Below are 26,930 nucleotides of genomic sequence, written 5' to 3' on the forward strand. Positions count from 1 at the left end.
GGACCAAGAACTAAGCCCTGTAAGTGTCTTACTTACCTGGTTAACCTAACAAATACTTACCTCCCCTAGGAACTGTGAAAATTGCACTGTGTCCACTTTTAAAACAGCTATTTGTGAATAACTTGAAAAGTATACATGCAATTTTGATGATTTGAAGTTCCTAAAGTACTTACCTGCAATACCTTTCGAATGAGATATTACATGTAGAATTTGAACCTGTGGTTCTTAAAATAAACTAAGAAAAGATATTTTTCTATACAAAAACCTATTGGCTGGATTTGTCTCTGAGTGTGTGTACCTCATTTATTGTCTATGTGTATGTACAACAAATGCTTAACACTACTCCTTGGATAAGCCTACTGCTCGACCACACTACCACAAAATAGAGCATTAGTATTATCTATTTTTACCACTATTTTACCTCTAAGGGGAACCCTTGGACTCTGTGCATGCTATTCCTTACTTTGAAATAGCACATACAGAGCCAACTTCCTACAATGGGTCCAAACTGAAGTGACATGGCGTGCAAAATAACGATGGATTGGGATGCAGCCCAAGTAATTATGAGTGGCTGAGATTAATTCAAGCATTCCATCTATCACTTTTTTTGTATACTTTATTGTTAGAACAGAAACACATTTTATCTTCAACATAGTGTTCAGGGACTGTTTTCAATTTTTTTATTTTGCTTGAAAAATATACTACTAAGTGACACAATGGGAATCCATTGAGGTTTTGACGTTCCATTGACATTTGCTTGGCTCCTTGCATAGTTCTTTACTGCTGATTCCTTAGTTAAGCATGGTAAAGAGAAGACCAGGTGAGACTAAAGTCAGGATGCTATCTCCTTAGCTTTTGACAGTAAAGAAGCTGGACAAAAGAGCTTGCCCTCTGACCTGCATTAAGTGTTTTCCAAAAATTAACTTATTCCATGTGGCATATAGTTATTTTGAATTCATGATTACTAGATGCTGCTTCCACCAAAGAAAGAAGCACTGATGACAGCTGGGCGGAAGAGATGGTGGTTTCCATTGACAGGCTTTTTGGGTGAAAGAAGTCAGTCAAGTTCTTACTCATTTGTTTTAGGTTGAAACATGTATTAAGGTGCAGATTATAGTGTATGACAGTGTGCATGGCAATATGTGGCCAATTATAAACTAAGGTTGCCCTCTTTAATTAGAAGGGGTTTATGCCCATGCCTCAGATATGCCTTTGTCTTACTTTTTTTCTGGGTAGCTCTCAAACATAGATTTTGTTATAATGGTGTGGGGTTAGCTGCTGTGGGAAAGCATTAAGATGCTTAGCTGGTCAATCACATTTGGTAGTTTGTAGTACCTTTCTGTTGTTTTCAACCAGTATTGCATAACACTTGATACTGAGGATTTCGTGGACAGAATTGGAACCACACTGTACCCTGCAGAACGCAATGCTTCAAATCCATGTGAGAACTCGGTAGGAGAATTAATGAAATATGGAAGCATCTTGATTTTTATCTTCTTGGTATCTGTACTAAAGGGGTTATTTAACAAGTGATCATTAAAGCTTCACCACTTCCCATTTCGATTTGATTCAGAGACTACATAGATGAGCCTAATCTGTTTCGCAATATATCCGTTGTCACTTTTTATGCTAATTTTGCATTGAGTAAATGCTTTGCACTTTACAAAATGAATACCCATAAAAACAGAGATCAACCAAATTATCTTTTCGACTGATCTAATTCTGTCATGTGTCTCTTTCTTGGCCAATTCTGGTATCATGGGACAGTCCTTACCCCAGAAGTAACAGCCTTAGAAGTTCAGGAGATAAATCCTCGGGGGCCTCATACGGTTAGCCTCACAAGGCACAACATCCAACTCACTGTTTGATCCAAATGCAGATTTGAAACCCTATCAGCCGGCTCTCTCAGAGAGTGGCTACTTCTGATGTCAAGTTGTTTACTTGGAAAACAACATTGGTTCGCAGATTAAGGGGGTGATTCTCACCCTGGCGGGCGGCGGAGGCCGCCCGCCAGAGTTCCCCCCTCCAAAATACCGCTCTGCGGTCGAAAGACCGCTGAGGGTATTTTGGGTTTTGCACTGGGCTGGCGGGCGACCGCCAAAAGGCCGCCCGCCAGCCCAGTGCAAAACCCCCTTCCCACGAGGACGCCGGCTCAGAATTGAGCCGGCGGAGTGGGAAGGTGCGACGGGTGCAGTGGCACCCGTCGCGTATTTCAGTGTCTGCAAAGCAGACACTGAAATACAAAGTGGGGCCCTCTTACGGGGGCCCCTGCAGTGCCCATGCCATTGGCATGGGCACTGCAGGGGCCCCCAGGGGCTCCATGACACCCCATACCGCCATCCTGTTCCTGCCGGGCGAACCGCCAGGAACAGGATGGCGGTATGGGGTGTCAGAATCCTCCATGGCGGCGCAGCTCGCTGCGCCGCCATGGAGGATTCATTTGGTCAGCGGAAAACCAGCGGAAAACCGGCGGGAGACCGCCGGTTTTCCGCATCTGACCGCGGCCAAACCGCCGCGGTCAGAATGCCCTGCGGGGCACCGCCAGCCTGTTGGCGGTGCTCCCGCCAACCCTGGCCCCGGCGGTCCATGACCGCCGGGGTCAGAATGACCCCCTAAGTGCGGTTCGTATTTGTTGGCAAAGGAACCATACACATTCTTCGCAGAAGTAAACGTGATTTTGCTGACTCAGACTATTACTTGTTCATATTGTAAGTCATCCAATTTGTATGTTTGAAGGACCAACAACAAAGTAATTACTAGGGTGAGTGACATATTTGTGTACCTGATGTGAGAGGTGTAATCTTTTAAAACGTCATAGACGGCTGATGGAAGATGAATTCAAGTCACTAACAGATATACAAAACGAATTGAGAATTGTTCCCTCATTCTTCCTGTTACTGTTCTCTGACATGGTCCTCTGACAATCCACAGTCCGTGTTCTTCGTAAACGTATTACTTGTAGATTAGAGTCGTCGGTGTCATCATCGTCATCTGTAAGTTCACACCGCTACATGTAGGTTTCATTCACCTGAGTTAACTAAAAAGGTTTGAAAGTAAGGAAGCTTAAAGGGGCTGATGCTAAACAATAAAAAGGACCTGCAGTTGCATATAGGGTTGTACATCTATTGTAATATGAAATAAAAGAGAAAGCCTCTCAATGACAGTCTGCACACTAGGAGACCCTGATGGCTGCCAGGATTTGCTGCTGCTACCTTCAGCTTGCCCTTTGTCACCCCTAGCACCTCTCTTACTACCTCTCGTTTCCACAGTCATTGAGGCAGGATGTACTCACGTTCGTTCGAAGGATCCCACCTACTCTTTGTAATTTCCATCCTGTGCTCTTTCCGCGGTTCCTTTGTCCTTAAGTAGGATGATGCTGAGGAGTAGGCGTGGGACAAGGGTTCAACCCCATGATGTCAATATGAATTAAATAGGTGTGCGGTGTAACTTCAATTACCTGACAATTTCAGTGACTCAACTTCTATGTATCACCCCCATACCAGGTACCAGATGAGGCATTGGGGAATGTCTGTCACTGGTACCACGTAAGCATCTTCCTTAAGATGCACATTGTATGTTACCCTAATAAATACCAGGCTGTATTTTCAGAAAAAAGATTCAGACATATTAACAAAAGATACCTTGCTTTATTTTATTTATATTTCTACAGTAAATGAAATACAGTGTTTAATAATGGTTGCTAAAGTGTAGTCCTAGGAACCGAGATTGAGCCTGTTTTCTGCTTATCTTGTGGTAATGTTCATTTACAGCATGTGCTTTCTATGAACTTTTGAGTTCATAACCAAAGTATTGATATGTAAAGAGGAAAACTGGTATTTTACAGAAATCAATTCATTTAAATGATCCTAGGTGTATAAGTACAAAATATGACATCAAAGTAATATTGACTAGCAGCCTCTCTAAAGGAACTGTGCTAGTGCAACAGCTGCGTTTTCTTCGTTCTGTGTCTGTGGTTGGCCAATTGTTGACTCTTACACACCAATATATCTAAACCAGTGGGGACTGCTAAGTGTCTCACGCTTAACCGGTGTGACAGTGTAAACAAATTCCAAGGTACCAGACACACTTATCCACTGGTTGATCATTTTTCTTATCATTGGAGTTTTTTAGAGGCAAGGGTAATCTTATGCTTTACAAATAAATTATTTTATTTACTCGAAAATGTGGTTTTGTGGCTCTCTATCTGATCCTGAGGGAAATAAACTACTTGAGAATGCATTTTCTGATGACCCTCTATTGGAGCAACCTTTCCCACAAATATTGAATGGTGTTCACCAAGTTGACAATAGCAACCTAATAAATATATTTGAAAATTTGTTGCAAGTTGTTTTGTTCTGTGGATCATAATGTCCTTCTTTCTTTGTGTTTTTTCTTTCTGGGGAATTCTCACAAATGCTCCTGCTTCCTCCTCTAACCCAACATTTCTACCCACAACATCTACTCCCTCATCTCTACATATGTCCTTTTTAAAAATGTCTTATTGGCAGGATTACCCATTGAAATTCCCTGTTCTTCCTTCCTCCACCATTGCAGGTAATCTTTTGTAGGAAAGTGTATAACCCCATCACTCCAGCACTTCTTCCAGCAGTTTTATCTGCCTCCTGCCCTTGTCCGTAGCGTCTGTTCCAGGTTTTCTTCTTCAAACCCCACCATTAGCAAGACTCATGATATGAGCTGCTTAGAGCTTTATTTTCGTCTCCTCTAAACCCACTTACAGTTTTATATGTTATGTAACTTCATGTCTCCACACATTTTACAGCTTTTTTTCTGGAATTGTCCATTTCGGTTTTTGTGCATTTTTGTGGACCTTTATATATATGTTTTTATCCATTCCTGGGATTCAAAATGTTGCCATGCATTCTGCAGGTTTTTCTTTTCATTAATTTAGTTGGCAGTGAAATTGGCTTCTAGTCGGTTATGTCTCTTGTCGATGCCATTTCATTAAGTTTTATTAATTTTTTTCCCTGAGGAAAATGAAGAGCTCGTACTGAGGTTCAATAAACTAAATCTCTTCTCCGGACTTTGAGCCACAAACTAGTGAGAAAAATCTATAACATTGTTTTAAATTGTGGTTGAATGTTTTATAGCATAGGGTGGCTCGAATACCCCCACACTACAAGACTTACAGAGAAAGTGAGCCTCTCTCAATCTTAATAGAAGTTTTCTTGGCTGGTTCTATACAATATGTGCTTCTCTGTTAAATAAACTGGGGCTTGACCAGGCAGACATATATTTATGATTCAGGGGGTTATTCTAACTTTGGAGGAGTGTTAATCCGTCCCAAAAGTGACGGTAAAGTAATTGATATACCACCAGCCGTATTACGAGTTCCATAGGATATAATGGACTTGTAATACGGCTGGTGGTAAATTCGTCACTTTTCCGTCACTTTTGGGACGGATTAACACCTCCTCCAAAGTTAGAATAACCCCCTCAGTCTCTTAAGCCATAATTTAGGGCCTGATTACGACTTTGGCGGAGAGCATTACTCCGTCCCAAGTGTGATGGATATCCCACCTGCCGTATTACGAGTTCCATAGGATATAATGGACTTGTAATTCGGCGGACAGGATACTCATCACATTTGGGACGGAGTAATCCCCTCCGCCAAAGTCGTAATCAGGCTCTTAGTCTCTCTTTTTGGGCTCACTGGAAAGCCAGTGGAATGATTTTCAATTTCCGGAAGTATAATTTCAGGATGCATTATTTGGGGAAATGCATGTGCTCCCAGCTCCTCCTTTTATTATTATTCTGCTACATTGATAAATTCCATCCTCTTCATTTCTCCTCTCTTTTGCTCACCGTTTTTACTGTTTCCCATCATTATTACCCCAGTGGGAAAATGTAGAAGTGATAAAAATGGACATGGCCAAAATGTCACACCTCTCCCTCAAAACCCACTAAGAAACCCTAGAACGTGAAGGCATTCATAATGTCTTGCTCTAAAGCTGTTATTACACTCTGGAGTAGAACCCCAACTAAACAGTGAAAAGTGCACATCCAACTTCAATACCAGTAACCATACATTACCAAACTGCAGAGCGCACCTAAAACCCACAACACAATTGCAGGGTTGGCTCCCCTATTAGGGCAGAGGAGCATCCCCCCGCTAGCAGCAACTTTTGTTTATTAATATTTTCTTTTAAAGGGCCGGCCATGGAGGGTGACGAGCAGTGAGTGGGAATGCAAAGCACTCCCCCCTCAGAGTGCATGTGTGTTTGGCCGGCCGTCTTGGCCAGCCAAACACACATTCGCAGTAGGCTTTCTCCAGCCCAGCAACGCAGTTGCCGGCTGGAGAGAGCCTGCACACGCTCCCAGTCTGCCTGGGAGCGCCCTGGCTGGGTGCTCCGAGCCAATCCTGATGCTGCTCTGAGCAACATCAGGATTGGCTGCAGGGCAGGCTGGGAGCCATTGCCTGCAGCCAGCAGAGGAGCAGATGGAGCGGTGCTGCGCGGCGAGGGAGGTAAGTGTAATGTTTTTTAAATTTGTAATTTAATTTTTTATTTACCTCACCCCCGCATGCTGCCCCACCCCTTCCGCGCCCAGCGAGCCACTCTTTCACAATTGCCTGATTAGAATATGCTCCTAACATGCTCACATTTCTGAAACTAATTTGAGACTTTGTTCTGAATTCCACATTAGGCCTTCTTTACTATTAATGGGCATATAGTGCTACCTGGGACAGATATGCTCTGTTCCTTGAAAGTATTGCTGTGCTTGCAAGTAATTAAACTAGGCAGACATTAGAATTTTCTGTTCATGTTCTTATGAGAGAGGATGGACCTTCCACATATAAACTGCCCAGGCCTATAATGACAGCATCCTGAGTCGACTTTATTGATTCAGGATCTGAACACAGGCGAACCTAAGAGATCGTTTTGAATAATGATTTGGAAATCTGTAAATTAAGCACGGTGAGCGTTTTTGGTAAAAACTATGTGCAAAGATATTTGCACAGAAGACACGATCTTCTGAGGCAAATGCGCAAGAAGGTTTTCTGCTGTCTTTGAAGGCCTCAGAGGAAGGCATTCCCAGGTACAACCAATCCAAGTGGCAGACTTAAATAACCCCCACCTCAATCACTCTTTCCTGTAATCCAAAAAGGGTACATTTCTCCCTGTCATCCACATATGAAGAAAAGCAGATTTTAAAGCAATAGTAACTTGTAAAATTATTATTATCGATCTTGTTCTCAAAGGTTTCCTCTAAGATGAGGAAATACCGCATTAGTTTAAAAACGCAAGGCCCGACTGTACGATCAATAGGCTAAGATTAGAACCATTGATATATAATATACTGAAGGGCTGACAGTGCAGAACTTATTGGATTGCTGTAAGTGCAAGAACATTCTTGTGAATAAGAGATTTAACTACTGTGTTTAAGGGAGCAAAACACATATCATAAGGGGAAATGAGCATGAGGAAGAGGTTGAAAAGGAGGTCAAAAGAAATCGGAATATGTTCCAAACTGAGCAAGTCTTGGCTTCTACTAAAATGTAGAACTGCCTCTTAATAGGACTTAGGCCTAGTCAGTTTGTAACTGTAATGGAGGGTGTTAGACCTGACAGTGTTAGGGTGGTCATCCCCCAACTTTTTGCCTGCCTTCCTCCACCTTCTGACATTGTTTTAGGTCTCTACGCACTTTACCACTGCTAACCAGTGCTAAAGTGCATATGCTCTCTCCCTTAAACATGGTAACATTGGTTAATTTGCAATTGACATATTTGATTTACTTGTAAGTCCCTAATAAAGTGCACTACATGTGTCCAGGGCCTGTAAATTGAATTACTAGTGGGCCTGTAGCACTGGTTGTGCCACCCACATAAGTAGCCCCATAACTGTGTCTCAGGTCTGCCATTGCAAGGCCTGTGTGTGCAGTTTCACTGCCACTTCGACTCGGCATTTAAAAGTACTTGACAAGCCCCAAACCCCCCTTTTTCTACATATAAGTCACCCGTAATGTAGGCCCTAGGTAACCCATAGGGCAGGATGCTATGTAGGTAAAAGGCAGGACATGTGCATGTGTGGTTTACATGTCCTGGTAGTAGAAAACTTCTAAATTGGTTTTCCACAACTGTGAGACCTGCTCCTTTCATAGGGTAACATTAGGGCTACCCTACTGTATGAGTGGTAGATTCTGATCAGAAAGGGGTAACTAGGTCATATTTAGTATTTCCAGAACGGTAATACAAAATCCTGCTTATTGGTGAAGTTGGATTTTATATTACTATTTTAGAAATGCCACTTTTAGAAAGTAAGCATTTCTCTGCACTTAAAATCCATCTGTGCCTTACCGCCTCTCTCCAATCCATGTCTGGGTTGGGCCGGTTGACAGCTCCCTTGTGCATTTCACCCAGACAACCACAAACACAGGATACTCAGTCACACCTGCACTCATCTGCATACTGAGTGGGTCTTCCAGGGCTGGGAGGGTGGAGGGCCTCACACTTACATTTCAAAGGCTAGTGGCCTGCCCTCACACAATGGTCTGCCTAACCCCCTACTGGGACCCTGGCAGACAGACCTGTACTGAAAAGGGACCTTGTGTACTTCTAAACCACTCTTTGACGTCTTCTCCACTTCAAGGGCATTTTTGGGTATATGAACTGGGTCTCTTACCCCAGCAACTCAGACACTTCTGGACCTGAACCTGCAACCTGTCAAGAGGAACTGCCTGGATGCCCAAAGGACTCATCTGGACTGCTTTGCTGTGAATTACTGCTGCCCTGCTGTTGCCCGGCTTCCCTGCTGCCCTCTGACTTTGCTGAGAAGTGCTCTCCAAGGGTTTGGATTGAGCTTGCCTCCTGTTTTCTGAAGTCTCAGGGCCAAAAAGACTTCATCTCTTCAAGGAACTCCTTGAGCACCAAAAATCGACGCACAGCCTGCCGGAAATGATGCACAGCCTCCCCTGCAATGAGAAAATCAACGCACAGCCAAACAGGAACAACGCAGCCTGACTTCTAGTGAAGAGTCAATGCAGCGCCTGCCTTGTGGCCGGAACTTGTACGCACAGCCCTACCGGATCGATGCGCAGCTGAACCAGAACGACGCAGACTGACTTCCTGAGTGAAGAATCGATAAAGCGCCTGCCGTGCGACAGAAAATTAGACACATCGATTGACGCAACGCCTGTGACTGCTCCCCGCATGCCCTGGATTTCCACGCATGGTCCCTGGGCGTCAAAGAGAAACCCACATCGCAGTGAGGAACTAAGACTGCGCACCAGAAATTGGAGCAAAGCCCCTTGTAGCGTGGAAAAAAACAATGCATTGTCTGTGCCGCGTCAGAAATTCTGAAGCACACCCAATTTTTCCACGCATCTCCTCTTCTGCGGCCTCCGTGCATGTAATTTTGACGCAAACCAGGTACTTTGTAAAACCAAGAGACAACGGTTCATTTCTAAGATTTAAGACTTTTTTTAAGCTTGCAAAAGTGATATCTCAACTTGTGCTTATTGAATCTTATTGTTTTGGCCTTAATTTACCCAGATAAATATCCTAAATTTTTCTAAACCTGTGTGGTGTATTTTTGTGGGGTCTTCACTATGTTACTGTATGATTTATTGCACAAATACTTTACACATTGCCTTCTAAGTTAAGCCTGACTGCTCAGTGCCAAACTACCAGAGGGTGGGCACAAGATCATTTGGATTGTGTGTGACTTACCCTGACTAGGACTGTGATCCTTATTTGGACAAAGGTGAATACCTCTGCCAACTGGAGACCCCATTTTTAACATTGGTGATCAGTGTTGAGGATAGGAATTGTATTTGTGCAGTGACATACAATAGCTACGTGTCCACAGTTAAAGGATCAACTTTTTTTTTAAATGTTTTTGCTTTGATTTCTTTTTCTGCTTGACATTTTAATCTAATCCTAATCAACATGTCTGGCTGGGTCTCAAGAAGGAGCTGGAGAGTTTGACCTATCTAAGCTGGAGACTACTTCTGGCTCTGTCTCAAAGAGCTGGACCTCACGTCTATGCAGTCTATGTCCAGCAGTGATGATGGCAGCATACATACAGGACCTGCTGGAGACAAAAAGGTTTGTATACCCACTGATGTGGTGCCAAGTTACGTGATGGGAGATGACATTGATAAGTGGTTTGCCGCTTATGAAGTTGCACTAAGGGCTCATCGGGTTCCTGAAGAGTAATGGGGGGTGGGCTTGTGGAAACATGTGCCAGTACTTGGGAGGGACACACTTCTCACACTAGAGGTTGGGGCCATGAACAAGTATTCCTCTATGAAAGCCATTTTGATTGCTAAGTTTGGAATGACCCCTGAAAAGTATAGCCAGAAATTCAGGGACAGTACCAAATGCTCCACACAAACTTGGGTAGACTTTTTTGACTTTTCTAGTGAGGCACTGAATGGATGGGTGCAAGGCAGTAAAGTAAATGATCATGTGGGGTTATGTGATCTTATCCGGAGAGAGCATATGCTCAGTATTTGCTTTACAGAGTTGCACCAGCACCTGATTGACAGTAAGCTGACTGATCCCAGGAAGCTTGCTGAGGAGGTGGACCTCTGGGCTACCACCAGAGTGTCCAAGAAGGTATCTGGGGGGCACCCACAAAGGTGGTCAGGTTTCCCACCAGAAGAAAGAGGGGGGAAAAAAGCTTAAGTACAAGGAGTTCTCAAAAGGCCCCCAAAATAATTCCCAAGGGGATAGTGGTACCCATTCCCAACCTGATTCTGCAAAGAAACCAGGATTCTTTGACCATAAGAAAGGGAGGTTTGTACCCCAATGTATAGAGTGCACTAGGTATGGTCACTCTAAGGAGGACTCCAAGTGTCCCAAGAGGGCACAGCCCACCACTTGAGGGCAGACACCTGGGTTGGCTAGTGTAGCACTCGGGAAGGAGGTATTCCCAGTTAGCTTTGAGGAACAATTAGAAGTGACCCTAGTGTCCCTGAGAGAGGATGAAATGGTGCCAAAGGCCCACATGCCTGCTAATGCATCCCAGTATAGGCAGTGGGTCACCATTAATGGGCAAAAGGTGGAGGCTCTGTGTGACACAGAAGCCAGTACGACTACTGACAGGGGTTAGCTGTTGTCAGCAGAGCAGGTCATCCCTAATACATTCCACCAGGTCATAGTCGCTGACAATCGCAAGAGCCACCTACTGGTAGCTCTGGTTCCCATTCAGTGGGGGGGCAGTCTCTGGTATTCTGAAAGTAGCTGTGAGTTCTGCCATACCTGTAGATTGTCTGTTAGGCAATGATCTTGAGTATACTAGCGGGAAGGAGGCAGAGCTAAGGTCTTACCTGGAGATGTAAGGTTTGCCTGAGTGGGTCTGCATGACCATAACATCCATGGCTGCCCGGAAAGGGAGTCAAGGGCATCTGGAGCCTGGATCAATGGCCCTGACATCTGCCAAGAAGAGGGGCAAGGGGCGTGGGAAACCAATCCCAGAGGTTCCCACAGTGGTTGCCAGGGTCCCTGAGGAGGAGGCCCCTGAGCCAACTGGGGAGGACATTGCTGCCCTGGGTAACCTGCCTGAGCTTGCTGGCTGGCAAGTTCAGGGTGGGCCAACCAGGGAGGAATTCTACCAAGTGCAGGAGGAATGCCCCACTCTTGAGGGTCTGAGGCAACAGGCCTCAGCTCAAGCAGCAGGTGAAGCCTCTGGTGGTCACCATATATATTGGGAGAATAATCTCCTCTACAGTGAGCCTAAGATGCCAGAGGCTGGGGCAGAACGTGTGCTGGTGGTCCCCCAGTGCTACCGGGCCTTCCTACTGGGTCTGGCTCACGACATCCCCCTAGCGGGACATTTTGGGCAAGACAAGACCTTCACCCTGCTTGTCACCCACTTTTTATTGGCCCCAAATATGGGTGGCCTCAGATGCATTCTGTAGGTCATGCCCAACCTGCCAGGCTAGTGGGAAGAGAGGGAAAAAACTTGAGGCCCCCCTGATCCCACGCCCTGTGATTGGCACCCCCTTTGAAAGGGTGGGCATCAACGCCATTGGTCCATTGGACCTCAAGACTGCTCTAGGCAACAGGCTTATCCTGGTTTTGGTGGACCATGCCATCCGTTACCCAGAGGCAATCCCTCTGAGGACAGTGACTGCACTGGTGGTGACCAGAGCTCTGACAGGATATTTACCCATGTGGGATTCCCCAAAGAGATTGTGTCTGACAGAGGCACAAACTTCATGTCTGCATACATGAATTCTATGTGGGATGCATGTGGGGTGACCTACCGGTTCACCACCCCTTACCATCCTCAATCCAATGGTCTTGTAGAGAGGTTCAACAAGCCCTTGAAAGGCATGATCACAGACCTCCATTAGGCATAAGTGGGATTTCCTCTTGCCATGCCTTCTCTTTGCTTATAGACAGGTGCCCCAGAAAGGGGTGGGGTTTATCCCCTTTGAACTTATCTATGGGTACCCTGTCAGGGGACTCCAAAGCATAGTCAAAGAGCAATGCTTCTGGAAAAAGGCCAAGATCAACCTTGAGGCCAGTCAAGAGGTTATGAAACAAAGGTATGACCAGAAGGCCACCCTGGAAGAGTTTCAACCTGGTGACAAGGTATAGGAGATGGAGCCAGTCGGGCCTAGAGCCCTTCAGGACTGCTGGACTGGCCCATTTGAAATCAAGGAGTGTAAAGCGCAGGCCACTTACTTAGTGGACCTCAAATCCCCTAGAAACCCCCTAAGGGTGCCCCATCAGAACCGACTGAAGCCTCATTTTGAATGGTCTGAGGTCAACATGCTTCTGGTGACAAATGAGGGTATGGAAGAGAAGAATGAACCTCTCCCGCCGACCTCCTCTCTCCCAAGGAAGGTGATGGGTCAGTGGAGGGCGTCAATCTCTCTGACTCCCTGACTCTGGATCAGAGAAGGGACTGCTACCAGTTACTGGAACAGTGCTACTCTCTGTTTTCCCTCATACCTGGACTCACACACTTATGTGTCCATGACACTGACACAGGAGACAATCCCCCTGTAAAGAACAACATTTACAGGTTGTCAGACAGGGTGAAGGCCAGCATCAAGGAGGAAGTTGCCAAGATGCTGGCTCTTGGGGTGATTGAGAGCTCCAGCAGTGCCGGGGACAGCACTGTGGTGCTGGTTCCCAAGGCTGCCGCAACTGGTGCCAAGCCAGAACTTAGGTTCTGCGTGGACTACTGGGGTCTCAACTCTGTCATGAAGACAGAAGCTCACCCCATCCCCTTAGCTTATGACCTCATAGACCGGTTAGGCACTGCCAAATTCCTCAGTACCTTTGATCTCAAATCTGGGTACTGGAAGATCACCTTGACCGAGGGGACTAAAGAGAGATCTGCTTTTTTGACTCCTGAGGGACATTACCAGCTCAAAGTGATGCCCCTTGGGTTACAGAATGCCCCCGCTACCTTCAAATGGTTGGTTAATGGAGTCCTAGCTGGGAAGGATGTGTTCTGTGCAGCCTACCTAGCCACCATCACAGTCTCCAGTTCCAGCTGGGAGGAACACCTGCTCTACCTCAAGGAGGTGCTTCCGGCTCTGCAACAGGCAGGCCTGACCATCAAGGCCGGAAAGTGCCAGATTCAGCAGGGTTCCATGGTGTACGTGGGACACCTAGTAGGTGGTGGCAAAGTGCAGCCCCTCCAGACCAAGACTGAGATAATCAAGGCCTGGCAACAACTTAGAACCCAAACTGAGGTGAGGGCCTTCCTGGGTCTCACCGGGTACTACCGCAGATTTTTTCAGGGCTATGGCATAATAGTAGCCCCCTTAACAGAACTCATATCTAAGAGACAACCTAGGTTGGTGAACTGGACAGAGGCTTGTTGGAAAGCCTTTGACTCCCTGAAGGAAGCCATGTGCACAGCACCCGTGTTCATGGCCCCTGACTACTCCAAAGAGTTCATTGTGCAGACAGACACTTCAGAGCATGGCATAGCGGCGGTTCTAGCACAGCTGAATGATGAGGGCCTAGACCAACCAGTAGTCTTAATTAGCAGAAGACTATTAACACGGGAACAGAGGTGGAGTGCCATGGAAAGAGAAGCATTTGCTGTGGTCTGGGCAATGAAGAAGCTGAGACCCTACCTGTTTGGAACTCACTTCTGGGCTCAGCAGACCACAGGCCCCTAAAATGGCTCATGCAGATGAGGAGTGAAAATCCTAACCTCTTGAGGTGGTCCATTTCACTACAGGGGATGGACTTTACGGTGGAGCATCACCCAGGGACTGACCACGCCAATGCTGATGGTCTCTCCAGATACTTCTGCCTTAGCAATAAGAGCTCCCAAAGGGTTATGTAGCTCTCCCCACTTTCAGCTGGGGGAGCACATGTTAGACCTGACAGCCTTAGTGTGGTCATCCCCCAACTTTTTGCTTGCCTCCCTCCACTTTTCTGGCACTGTTTTTCCTGGTGTTAGGACTCTACGTACTTTACCACTGCTAACCAGTGCTCAAGTGCATATGCTCCCTCCCTTAAACATGGTAACATTGGTTCATTCCCAATTGGCATATTTGATTTACTTGTAAGTCCCTAAGAAAGTGCACCTCATGTGCTCAGGGCCTGTAAGTTGAATGCTGCTAGTGGGACTGTAGCTCTGGTTGTTCCACCCACATAAGTAGCCCCTAAGCCATGTCTAAGGTGTGCCATTGCAAGGCCTGTGCATATAGTTTCACTGCCACTTCGACTTGGCATTTAAAAGTACTTGCCAAGCCCCAAACTCTCCTATTTCTACAAAACAGTCAACCCCTAAGTTAGGCCCCGGGTAACCCATAGGGCAGAGTGCTATGTAGTAAAAAAGCAGGACATGTACGTGTGTGGTTTATATGTCCTGGTAATGGAAAACTCCCAAATTGGTTTTCCACTACTGTGAGGCCTGCTCCTTTCATAGGATAACATTAGGGCTACCCTCATATACTGTTTGAGTCATAGATTCTGATCAGAAAGGGGTAACCAGGTCATATTTAGTATGGCCAGAATGGTACTACAAAATCCTGCCTATTGGTGAGGTTGGATTTTATATTACTATTTTAGAAATGCCACTTTTAGAACGTGAGCAATTCTATGCACTTAAAATCCATCTGTGTCTTCCCGTCTGTTTCCAACCAATGTCTGGACTGTGCTAGTTGACAGCTTCCTTGTGCATTTCACCCAGACAACCACAAACACAGGATACTCAGTCACAACTGCACTCATCTGCATATTGAGTGGGTCTTTCTGGGCTGGGAGGGTGGAGGGCCTGACACTTAGATTTCAAAGGCTAGTGGCCTCCCCTCACACAATGGACTGCCTAACCCCCTACTGGGACCCTGGCAGACAGACCTATACTAAAAGTGGTCCTTGTGCACTCCAAAACCACTCTTTGAATTATCCCCCAATTCAAAGGCATTTTTGGGTATGTAAACTGGGTCTCTGACCCCACCAACTCGGACCCTTCAGGACCTGAACCTGCAACCTGCCAAGAGGAGCTGCCTGGCCTCCCAAAGGACTTATCTGGACTACTTTGCTGAAAAGTACTGCTGCCCTGCTGTTGCCCTGCTGTCCTCTGACTTTGCTGAGAAGTGCTCTCCAAGGATTTGGATTGAGCTTGCCTCCTGTTTTCTTAAGTCTCAGGGCCAAAAATACTTAATCTCTTCAAGGAATTCCTTGTGTGTTGAAAACCAATGCACAGGCTACCGAAAATGACACACACAGCCTGCCCTGCGATTAAACAATTGCCACACAGCCGAACTGGAACGACCAACCCGACTTCCGAGTGAAGAATCGATGCAGTGCCTGCCTTGCGACCGGAACTTCTACGTACCACCCTACTAGAACGATGCACAGCCGAACCGGAATGACGCAGCCTGAGTTCCTGAGTAAAGAATCGACGCAGCACCTGCCATGCGACAGAAAATTTGACTCATTGCCTACCGGATTGACGCAACGCCTGTGACTTCGCCCCACATGCCCGACATTTCCACACATCATCCCTGGGCGTCAAAGAGAAACCTGCATCGCAGTGAGGAACTACGACTGTGTGTTGAAAATCGATGCAAAGCCCCTTGTAGCGTGGAAAGAAACAACGCATTGCCTGTGCCACGCCGGAAATTCCGATGCCCTCCCTATTTTTCCACGGATCTCCTCCTTTGCGGTCTCCGTGCATGTAATTTTTGACACAAACCAAGTACTTTGTGAAACCAAGAGACAACTGTTGATTTCTAAGAATTAGCACTCATCTTAAGCTCGCAAAAGTGATATCTCAACTTGTGCTTATTGAATTTTTATTGTTTTGACCTTAATTTAACCAGATAGATATCCTATATTTTTCTAAACCTGTGTGGTGTATTTTTGTGGGGTTGTCACTGTGTTACTGAATGATTTGTTGCACAAATACTTTACACATTGCCTTCTAAGTTAAGCCTGACTGCTCAGTGCCAAGCTACCAGAGGGTGGGCACAGGATAATTTGGGTTGTGTGTGACTTACCCTGACTAGGATTGTGATCCCTATTTGGACAAAGGTGAATACCTCTGACAACTAGAGACCCCATTTCTAACAGAGGGCTAAAGCACGGTTTAACAGAGCATCATGCACTGTGCCATCTAGCAGCAGTTCTTCTCTAGGGCCTCCTAGGAATTTAGTCAAGTCCTAGTTTGCCTTCCTTTCTAAACTGAGTGACAGGTCAGAAGTTACTTTTTGTTTCCTCAGTATTTCCCTTTTATGTCTGTGTAACAGTGCTCTGCTTAAGAGATATTTAAGTCAAATCTAGTACTTAATACAGTTACCATTGAAGTCAATTCCTTAAAAAGCAGTGTTTTGATACCATTTACCAAAAGAAAATAATGACATAAACAGTCGGACCTTTTTAGAAGTCCACCAAGAGACTACAAAAGTGCACACTTTAGGTAAACAACTTAACCGTGGTTGAACAAGTAACGTAAAATTATGTGATCCTCTGCAGAATGTGAAGAGGGGCCCCTGTGTCCCCCATTTCGCACTGATATTAATTGGTCTTGCGTTGAATTGGTGCCCCCTGAAGGGTTAGGCCCCACTCTCGCCTCAGCCCCCCGAGTAAGTGCTAGCATTACGCCATGTAGTGAACTCTTTAGTATCAAAACTGATTAACCTCACTTCAATTATATGTTCTATCAAAGTCTACGTTCACCTCTATTTTCCCTCCGCATTTGATATTACAGTAACTCAATAAAATGTGATTATGAGGCGTAAGCTAATGACATATTTCCTAGGATGCAGGCACCTACGTGTCAGAATTAAAGGTATGCATCTTTATTTGTTGATGTCACTAATGCTGTTGCAGAGTGGCTCACTGTCCATGATTACTTCACCGTCTTATTAAAACAGATGTGTGTTGTCAGCAAAATCATAACATGATCCTGAGTTTCGTCACGAGAACATCAAGCCGCCAAATAAACACCCATGTATGTACAGTCTGGAGGAGGCCCCTAGAGTGCCTGGCTTATGATGGGATTTTTCCTGTTGTTCTCTTTGCCCTGAAGCTTGTCGGAGAACTCCTGCAGGCTCCACCGAGACTGTGGGTACTCATACTGCAGCGGTGATTTGTTACTCTCCAGCCTCTGACGAAGTTCTTCCTGGGCCTGTCTGGCCATCGGATGTGTCATCAAATATTCGGTCTGCTCGGGATTGGCACCGCCATTCGAGTCAAGTGATGGGATGTCCTTGACCATATTGACGTCCCACCTGCTGGCACCCGAGAGGTCTCGTCCACTAGCTGTATGCACGCCACCCATGGCACTGTGCAGCCATATGAGCCGCTTCAGTCCCTGAATGGCTTTCCCTTTGTCATGCATGAACTGATGTTCTGTCACCGCTCTTCTGCTGAAAAAAAATAGAGAAAATGCAGAACATTTTTAATACCTCATCTGCTTTGCTGGTTTATTTCAACATTGGCACATTTTGTTCTTATACTGCACATAACAGCAGCCGTGTTTTTTAATCTGTTTTGGGAGAATGGTTCCCACCACCTTTTATATGCTCTACTGCACCATCACTTTAAAGCTGTTCTACCCATAACGTCACGTCATAAACTCCACCCCCAACAATTCTGCGCATCAACCAATGCAAAGATGGCAGGGGTGACAAACCTCACTAAAGCTTCTGAGAAACAAGAGCAGTCCAAATGTCCACGTGAACCCGGGTAATAAAACGATACTAGCGAACATCTGTTCACATGAAAAATGTACAGTGTAGATATAGTAATGCAGAAAGTCTTGCGTAGACTCAATCACTATAGAAAATGTCCATTAAGACAGTACGCAATCTGTCAGGCATAAATCCTCAATTAACTTCCCTTATTAGGGAGATGAGCAAGCGAAATCCTCTTGCTCTGTCTCAGTGTCTCTCCCATCGGATGAGTCCATCATTATATATGCTGCATTGTCAGCTTACAGGCCCCTTTGGAGGCTTGCAGCCACTATTCAATTATATTCACGGGTAAGTCACAGCGTTTTCTAACGCTCTCTTGCAAAAATGTTTTTTAGTACCTTGGCATTGTCCCTCTTTCGCCTGACCTCTACCTTTTGTTATTTTTTAAACATTTTGGCCTCCCAATTGCCACAGTTACTCTGTGAGTATCCTTTTTATCTTCACCACTATCACACACAACGGTGGTTTGGGTGTTCCTTATTACTCTTGGGTAAGCAGCATATATTCATATACGTTTGTCAGTACCACATTAACAATGAGAGTGCCTCCCTTCTCATTATGCCGCCCCCCTCCCTAGAAGGTCACCTCCTGAGACCCCTTTAAGCGACTTTCAATTCTAGGCTGAGTCAACATGACCCCTAGCCCAATTCTTATGGCAACCGGTACATACTCCAGTAATTTACTCCATTCTCCTTTTGACTTTTATTGTATTGGATTTTTATATTAATTTACTTCTGTATTAGCCCGCCCCAGGTTATTATATGTCCTGATGAGACCATGGTATCCTCAATATTTGCGTTGATCATTCTGCACTGGAAAATTACCCTGTGTGACTATTTGTATTCAAACACTCATGGCTGTCTGAATTTTCCGTACCAATACACCAATATGTTTCACAATATTCAACACTTTTTTTTGGGTACATTTTTTTACAGTTTTTACTGACTATATATACTGGTTGCTTTGTTTATTATAGCCTTAGAGCCTGCCGTAGCATGCTATACCTGCCATTAAAGCTCCACCAAAGGCGAGAGACTTTAACAAGGGAGCAGGACTTTAATTGCCAGTATAACCCACCTACGAAGGACTATAAGGCTTTTAGAACATTCTGCCACTAAAGGGCAGAATGTTCTAATAAAGAAAACAAAGTCTTCATGGAGCCCGAGGGGATTAAAATCCCCTTGGGCTCTACGAGGCCTTTGTTCACAGCTCTTGCTGTGAACAAAGAACATTGGAATGTTGAAGCTCAGGCTTTTACCAGCCAGTAAAAGCCCAGAGCACTCCATTGTCTCCAATGGAGCTCCCAACATTCTAATACTCTAATATAGCCTTAGAACCCGCCGTGGCGGGCTCTACCGGCCATTAAAAGCCCGCTCTCACATTAAAGCCCTGAGCCCAAGGCGAGGGCCTTTAAAGGGAAAGGGCCTTTATTGGCTGGTAGAGCCCGCTACGGTGGGTTCTAAGGCTATTAGAACATTCTGCCACTATAGGGCAGAATGTTCTATCAAACAAAACAAATTCCTCACAAAGCCCTAGGGGATTAAAATCCCATCAGGCTCCATGAGAGGCTTTGTTCACAGCTTATGCTGTGAACAAAGAACGTTGGAATGTTGACGCTCTGGGCTTTTACCAGCCAGTAAAAGCCCAGAGCACTCCATTGTCTCCAATGGAGCTCCCAACATTCTAATGTTCTAATATGGATTTATGTCTGACAGCATGCATACTGTCTTAATGGCCATTTTTTAGTACTGATTGATTCTATGCAGGACTTTCTGTTTAATTATATCTACATTGTAAATGAGCTTCATGTGAACGGATGGTCGTTGATATAGTAAACCTCACGAAAGAGCACATATACATTTAAGGTTAAAAGAGATAAGGAGTGGTGATTAAACTACAAATCATATGGCACAATCAACCATTATAGCCTAAGAAACCACCGTAGCGGGCTCTACCAGCCATGAAAGGCCTGCTCCCACATTCGGCGAGGGCCTTTAACAAGGGAAGGGGCCTTTAATGGCCGGTAGAGCCCACTACAGCAGGTTCTAAGGCTATTAGAACATTCTGCCACTAGACTGCAGAATGTTCGATCAAATAAAACATATTCCTCACAGAGCCCAAGGGGATTAAAATCCCCTCAGGCTCGGTGAGGCTTTGTTCACAGCTTGTGCTGTGAACAAAGAGAACATTAGAATGTTGACACTCCGGGCTTTTATCAGCGAGTAAAAGCCTGGAGCACTCCATTGTCTGCAATGGAGCCCCCACCATTCCAATGTTCTAATTGGTCTTATCACCCTGTACACACTCAGCCCGATCAGGATTCATTGTTGCTAGACCTAATAGGGGACCTTCTCAACAACACAGAAGGGTATTGTTTGGCAGTCATTGTGATCTGGTGTGGGCCCCAAACATAGACAGAACACAAAAGGGGACCCCTGGTGAGTAGCAATATCTAAATCCCTTTAAAAAAGACATCTTGGATTGCCTGTGTGAAGACATTACCACCCAGTTGGTGGTGGGGGTGGGGGATGGGGCATTCTCCTTTTTCGTGCATGTAAATGCCACATACTCCCAAATTAATTGCTGGTTTTCATACCTGCCAATTCTAGATTTAATTACATAAGTGATAATCTTTCATATCTCCATATCAGAACACACACACATTGAGATGCTATGTCACAGAATAAGATACATTCAAGTCAGTAATGAGGGGGTGGCAATGGGAATGATGGCTGGAAGAATAACAAATTAAAACTTTTCGAGGAAAAAACACAACTGAAGTGAAAGAGCTGGAAGCACAACATAAAATGAAACACACAGAAAAAAACTAAAAGACAATCGACCATTGTCAGCAGTTAATTGTGGCTCAACAGGGCAAATAAGGCAAAAAATACTATATTGCACACGGGCCACACATTTTGTGATGGGGCAATAAGTTAGGTGCACTGCTGGCTAGGGAACTCAGACTCCAACAAGCCAAATCATACATAATAAGGGAGGAGCCCAGAGGGAACCTGGAAAATCTAGGAGTGAAGTAAGGGATGTTCTAGAATCACTATTTTGCCTAATAAGATAGTAGCCAAGTAGACCCAAAAGACATTGAGGCGTATATTCAAGACTGCAAAAATGCAACTACCCCAGAGGAATTTAGAGAATCATCTGGTGACACCCTCTGATACCTTGGAAATAGAAAGTGCTTTGAAAAACATGTACACAAAGAAGGCTGCTGGCCTGGATGGAATTCCTCTAACTTTCTATAACATATTTTTCTCATAAGTTGACAAATATCTGACTTAAATATATAACTCCTTTGCATAGACAAAGAGGCAAACCCCATCATGCCAGAATCAGATATACCCATCGTCCCTAAATTAGGAAACCAATGTGTTACTAAACAGAGATATCCAGTTACTCGTGAAAGCCATCAGAGATTTAAAGCTATACTGCAGAGTATGAGGACCTTGATTAGGTGGGTTTTTTGCTAAACTAAACAAGGAAAAGATAATATCAAGTGGATGTTCCACCTGGTTGAGACTGCCCTAAGAAGAAACCTCCCTGTGATCCTGGCATGGCTAGATGAGGAATGAGTCTTTGACTGGGTATGCTAGGGTTCCCATATGCTGGCCTGGATAAAAACTGGGCTTAGAAACAAAATGAAGCACTGGACCCTATCTAGTTATACAGCTCCAATAATGACCATGACAGTGGAGAAGTGTGGCTCAATGGTTAAAGCGGCAGACCCTGAAGCAGAGATCTGGCTCAAGACCAGGGTTCAAGTCCTGCTTCGGCAGGTCTTGGGCTCAATTCCCCTTGACCAGATAATTCTCGCCTCGGTGCCTAATCTAATTCATGGGTCCCACTCTGCAACTCTGGGCAATAGCTTGCTTAATCTCCACAACAGCCCCAACAGTGCTTGGATGCCTGGCTTCACCCTGGGGGTGCTCAGGAGTGGGTGCCTCACAGGGAAAAGCCAGGAGGGGTTCCATAGCGGTATGAGTACAGCGCCTTGAGACCCTAACGGGTGAGTAGTGCGCTATACAAGTGCTGATTTACATTTACATTTTTTACATTTACCATCAAAGTCAATGGAGAGAAGTCCTGGAAATTCCACATCCACAGAGGGACCAGGCAGAACAATTGGCCATAATATTCAGAGGCCAGGCCGCTATCAAAAGAATGCCATTCACAGAAGAAAAGCATAAGCTCTACCTGGTCACAAATGACTCGTTACTTACCCATACAAATCATCATGCTAGCTCCTAGCAACTTATGGGGTTCGAAAAGGTTTTAGGTTTCAAGGTCAATATGCAAAAATCATACTGCTGCAGAGTGAAGTAGCAAAGCTGCAGCTGGTGGCATCTCTTAGTTGGGAAACCCCCTCTATCCAACACCTGGGCTTCCATAGAACCAGAAGGGGGAGAGGTAGAGAAGAACTCACTGGCCAAAACTTAATAAACAAATCCAAGATGATCCTCATAGCTGAAGTCCTCTGCATATATTTTGACTGGGGCACATAAATGTGCTTAAAATTAATAGCCCGCCATGGGTGCTGTACCTATTCCAATCCCTGCCAGTAACTATCCTAATGGCACACATCTGTGCTTTTCAAAGCTGTTTTCTAGTATTTGTGTGAGCCAGAAGCAAAGCTCAACATCCAAAGAAAATACTGGTATCACAACAGGGATGGGTGAGCTTGACTTGTCCTGACCCTGTAAAATATTAAAGGGTATCCAATTTACAAGTAATATAGTGGGGGGGCCGCCGAAAAATGCAAAAAGAAATGGATAGTCATGTATAAGGTCATAGCAGGGCCTTCTGGTTAGATGATCACTTCACCCCAGGTACAGTAATGTGGCCTACCCCGTCAAATCCACCCTTGATGTGTGGCAACAAGTAGCCGTTAAACAGGGGCCAATTTCTGAAACCTGTACCCTACCATAGCAATGAGACACTGCATTTTAAAGATGGGAGGAATGAGAGTACAGAACTCATGCAGATTCAGGGTAAGATTAGGTCCCTCCAAAACTGCAAGTTATGACACCGGATCTCGAAAAAAGAGCAGCACCAATCCTACTGCATTAGGCACCGGGCTCTTTATCTAACACATGTAGCTGCAGCTACCTGAGAGCTCAAGCAATTAGAAAAAAGAGGGAAATGCAGGTACTAAAAATTTTGTCTCAAATACTTACAAAGCCAATGAGTCAAATAAATCAAACGTTGGCGCATCAGGAGGGGTGGGACAGGGATGTGAAAAGAGAGTTATTTGATGACAAGTGACTTTTTGGTTGTACATGCCCAAGACATAAAATGATATTTCATAGAGAAAACAGTTAATAAAATAATGTACAAATGTCACATGACCCTGAAATGACTGCATTATATGTTTGCCACAACCTGTGATATCCGCTGGAGGTGCAGGGAGGTTTGGCACCTTCCTGCACATCTGGTGAACGAATGCTCAAGTACAAACTTTCTGGAAAGAAATACTTAGGTACATCGAACGAGCAGTAGGATACCCTAGTCAGTCAGGGCATCTGTGACTATACTGGGGCTGAGAGCTAATACTATTGGAGAAATACCGCTCCCCAATGGGCATGAGTTTCTCACTTTAGGGGCAGCCTGGCGATCACTAGCTTTATATTGTAAGAAGAGTAAAGCCACGCACAAAGCACACTAGTTTGTCAGACTCCGACATGTACTAACGAAGGAGTAATTATGAGCATTATCAATCAAACAGGACGGAAATTCTCCAAGCAGTAGGACCCTGGTGCAATACTCGACCACATTAAAAAAACAGATGCTTCACACCACCGACACTTAAGGCCTTGCAACTTTGTGATTAAACATATCTAATAGTGGTGGAAACTGGGGGGATTACGTTAACAGTTGCAATCAACACCTGGTAAATGGGAGCTGCGTTGTCTGGAGAAGTCATCGCAAACACAAGAAACCAGACCATTCTGTTGTATACAAGGCTCCTATCACTGAATGTCGACAAGTACTACAAAAATATAAGTAATGTAGTTTTGAAATTTAGAGCCAGGAGAGAAATGTTACAGTTTTGTTATAAAAACCAGAAGGCAAAGGCATGTAAATATGGAATGAGAAAGAAAAGGTAATGCACCTCTGCAAGTATATTCTTGCACGACAGTGAAAATGAAAAATAATAATGTTGTATTTCCATTGCACCTATCTATAGTAAGGCCTAATCCGGAGAACTGTGTCCTGTTCTAGAAGCCCGATCTCCAGAAGTATGGAGACAGATTAGAGATTTTCTACTGATAGACTACTGAATTGTAAATTATTTAAACCACAAGCCAACGAGAAAAGGCTCAGGAATGTGTACTTCCGAAGAAAGAAGGAATGAGTGTGTAACTGACACAGATAGGCAGTGGGGCTGGTGACATTTGAAAGTGGTGGGTGTAAAGGTTTGGGATTAGAGCCTGGTGTGGAGTGAGCGTAGCAAGGTAGCCCGCCTGTCATAAGAGGGGTTTGGGCGGTTTTTCCGACAACATTTTGAAAAAAGAGTATGCAAATGGTGCATTTTCAAGCAAATTTGAGAAAGCACCAAGGTTAATAAAGCAATTGTGAAAGTGTAGTCATGTCATCAATAAAGAGATTTCATATGATAAAGACGTAGGTAGCTGCTTATTTAGTATAACCATAGAACTTCATAACATACTTTGAGATAACTATGCTAAATTAGTGCACAAACAGCCCTCTGCTGTCAGGATAAAGTGAGTACTCCCCCACACAGCGGAGACTAACTCAGTGGGAAGTAACATTAATATACAAAAGAGCACACAGTGCTTGGGCTTCGCAGGAAATCATCATATCATTGCGCTGGGAGCGTCTGCTTGCAACTTCCTCGTGATTTCACAGTTCCTTAAGCATCTCCGATACAGCAGGAGCTTTGCACATGGATCTGATTATCTGATTGCTGTTGAAGGTTTGCAATTTTGAGAGATATGTTTTTATTGTTCCTCCTGCCAGTACTGTGTTACTGATGATCCTGCTGTATTTAGTCTGATTCACAGCGTGCACTGCACAGTCCACCAGAGTTCGCAAAAGAGTGCCACCCAATGTTGAGCATAAATCACTTCACACAGGAAAATATTACTAAAACTCATATTTAACAGGGGAAATGACTGACTCTGAAACAAATGGTTTACTGTCGAGAAGATACAAAGCCAATGAGATGAGGCAATTTAAGATCTTCACTAGTGTTTCTGAGTTATTGGAAATACAGCCAGAATCCAGTGAATCAAACAAGAAGAGCACCTTCAGCGGCTATTTAAAAGGCACAGTCTCTGCCTCACACTCCCTCTTGCTTAGAGAGAGAATGGGCATAAGTGCAGAACAGCACATGTTCACACCTGCTGCGCTGGCTTTGAAAGCCTGTCTCTATCCTCGCAGCACACTGAAGAGCTGTTTCACACCATGTTCCTTTGGAGGAAGCACACAGGGATAAGTACAGGTGAATAACATTTAAATTATGTGGCACTGCTGCCATGGCGAGGAACAAGAGAGGGGTGTGCTGTGCCGCATCAGTGTCTGTGCTTGTTCACTTGGTAATCATCTCTTGATCCCCTGAAGGAAGGGTGCTCAAGAGAGGCGAGCTAGGAAACTTTTCCAGAGTGAAGGTTAATTAAGATGTGAAAGCCGGGGAGGCGGGAGAGAGGGGAGGCAGTGTATAGGAGGGGTGTGAAATGTGGCAAACCTTTTGCTAGCAAAGTTCTGGTATTCCCCCTAAAAAATAATTAAAGTGAGTGAAGTTTCACTAGAATTGAAAATCTGAACTTTGCAAGTGTCATTTCTGCTGAGTTCCCTGAGAGGAAAAGCTAAGCAAGTCATGCACTTGAACACAAAATGCTCTTTAGTACATGACTGATTTCTGTTAAGTAATTTTAAAGAGGCACTATTGCTTTACAAAAGTCCAAAACAAACGTGCAGACAAATTAGTAAATACATAAACAAATATTAAAACCATGCTTTTGGATCCATGCTGTCTTTCAGCAGATTTTTTAAATCCGTGCCAGCTTCCTCTAGACTATCCCATATGTGGATGTCATAGCTAATGACATCACAAAAACAAATATTTGCAATGCAATGGGTCTGGCATTTGCTCGAGTTAGAGCTATTGACGTTGTAAATTCCTAACTTTACTTTTCTTGCCACATAAATTGAACACAGCAGTGTCTAGGCAGATGAAAAACACATAAGAAAGGAGGGAATGTTACCAGTAAGCAACACACCCAAAAATAGCAATATGAGCTTTTTTTGTTGTAAGAATCAGTAGAAGACATGGCAAGTGTGCTTTCTGCCGAGTACTGCACTGGTGAGGCATATTTTGGAAATAACGCTTGCATAGCTTTCTCAACCAGAAAATGAAAAGTAAAACATTAGTTGACATAAGCAAGTGGACTCAATGCGCCATGGCTGCCAGGAGCATGAGCGTGAAGGAGAGACAGAAAAGGAAAAAGAAGTTCGCTCACAGTCAAACATAACAGCAATCGTGCAATTATTCATGTAACAGGGTGAGTCTGCGAGGCGGTAACAAAACCTCCCCAAGGCGGGACAAACTTAAAGCATTTAACAATGATATCAAAGGATTTTTTAAATGCAAGGCCACGAACAAGTGAAAGTGATGGCCGTGAGTTGGACGTGGTTAAAATCCCACAATACTTACAACAGGTCAAAGCGTTTGCACGCTCGACCTAAAAACGACATCATAGCAGACACTTCCTCATATTTATATTCACATGAACTCAGTTAAACGTAGAGAAGAG

General features: G+C 44.6%; 1 protein-coding gene across 1 annotated transcript in view; it reads right to left on the minus strand.

The window, feature by feature from the left end:
* Positions 1–17,250: 17,250 nt before the first annotated feature.
* The window catches only part of LOC138302011 (parathyroid hormone-related protein-like), a 48,802-nt gene continuing 39,122 nt past the window's right edge, over positions 17,251–26,930 (minus strand). The window contains exon 3 of the mRNA XM_069242433.1: positions 17,251–17,814. Coding sequence (XP_069098534.1) covers positions 17,421–17,814 — 394 coding nt within the window. The 3' untranslated portion in view covers positions 17,251–17,420. The remainder of the gene's footprint in view (positions 17,815–26,930) is intronic.

The sequence above is a fragment of the Pleurodeles waltl genome, chromosome 6, assembly GCF_031143425.1.
Source record: "Pleurodeles waltl isolate 20211129_DDA chromosome 6, aPleWal1.hap1.20221129, whole genome shotgun sequence".
In the NCBI taxonomy this organism is placed as follows: domain Eukaryota; kingdom Metazoa; phylum Chordata; class Amphibia; order Caudata; family Salamandridae; genus Pleurodeles; species Pleurodeles waltl.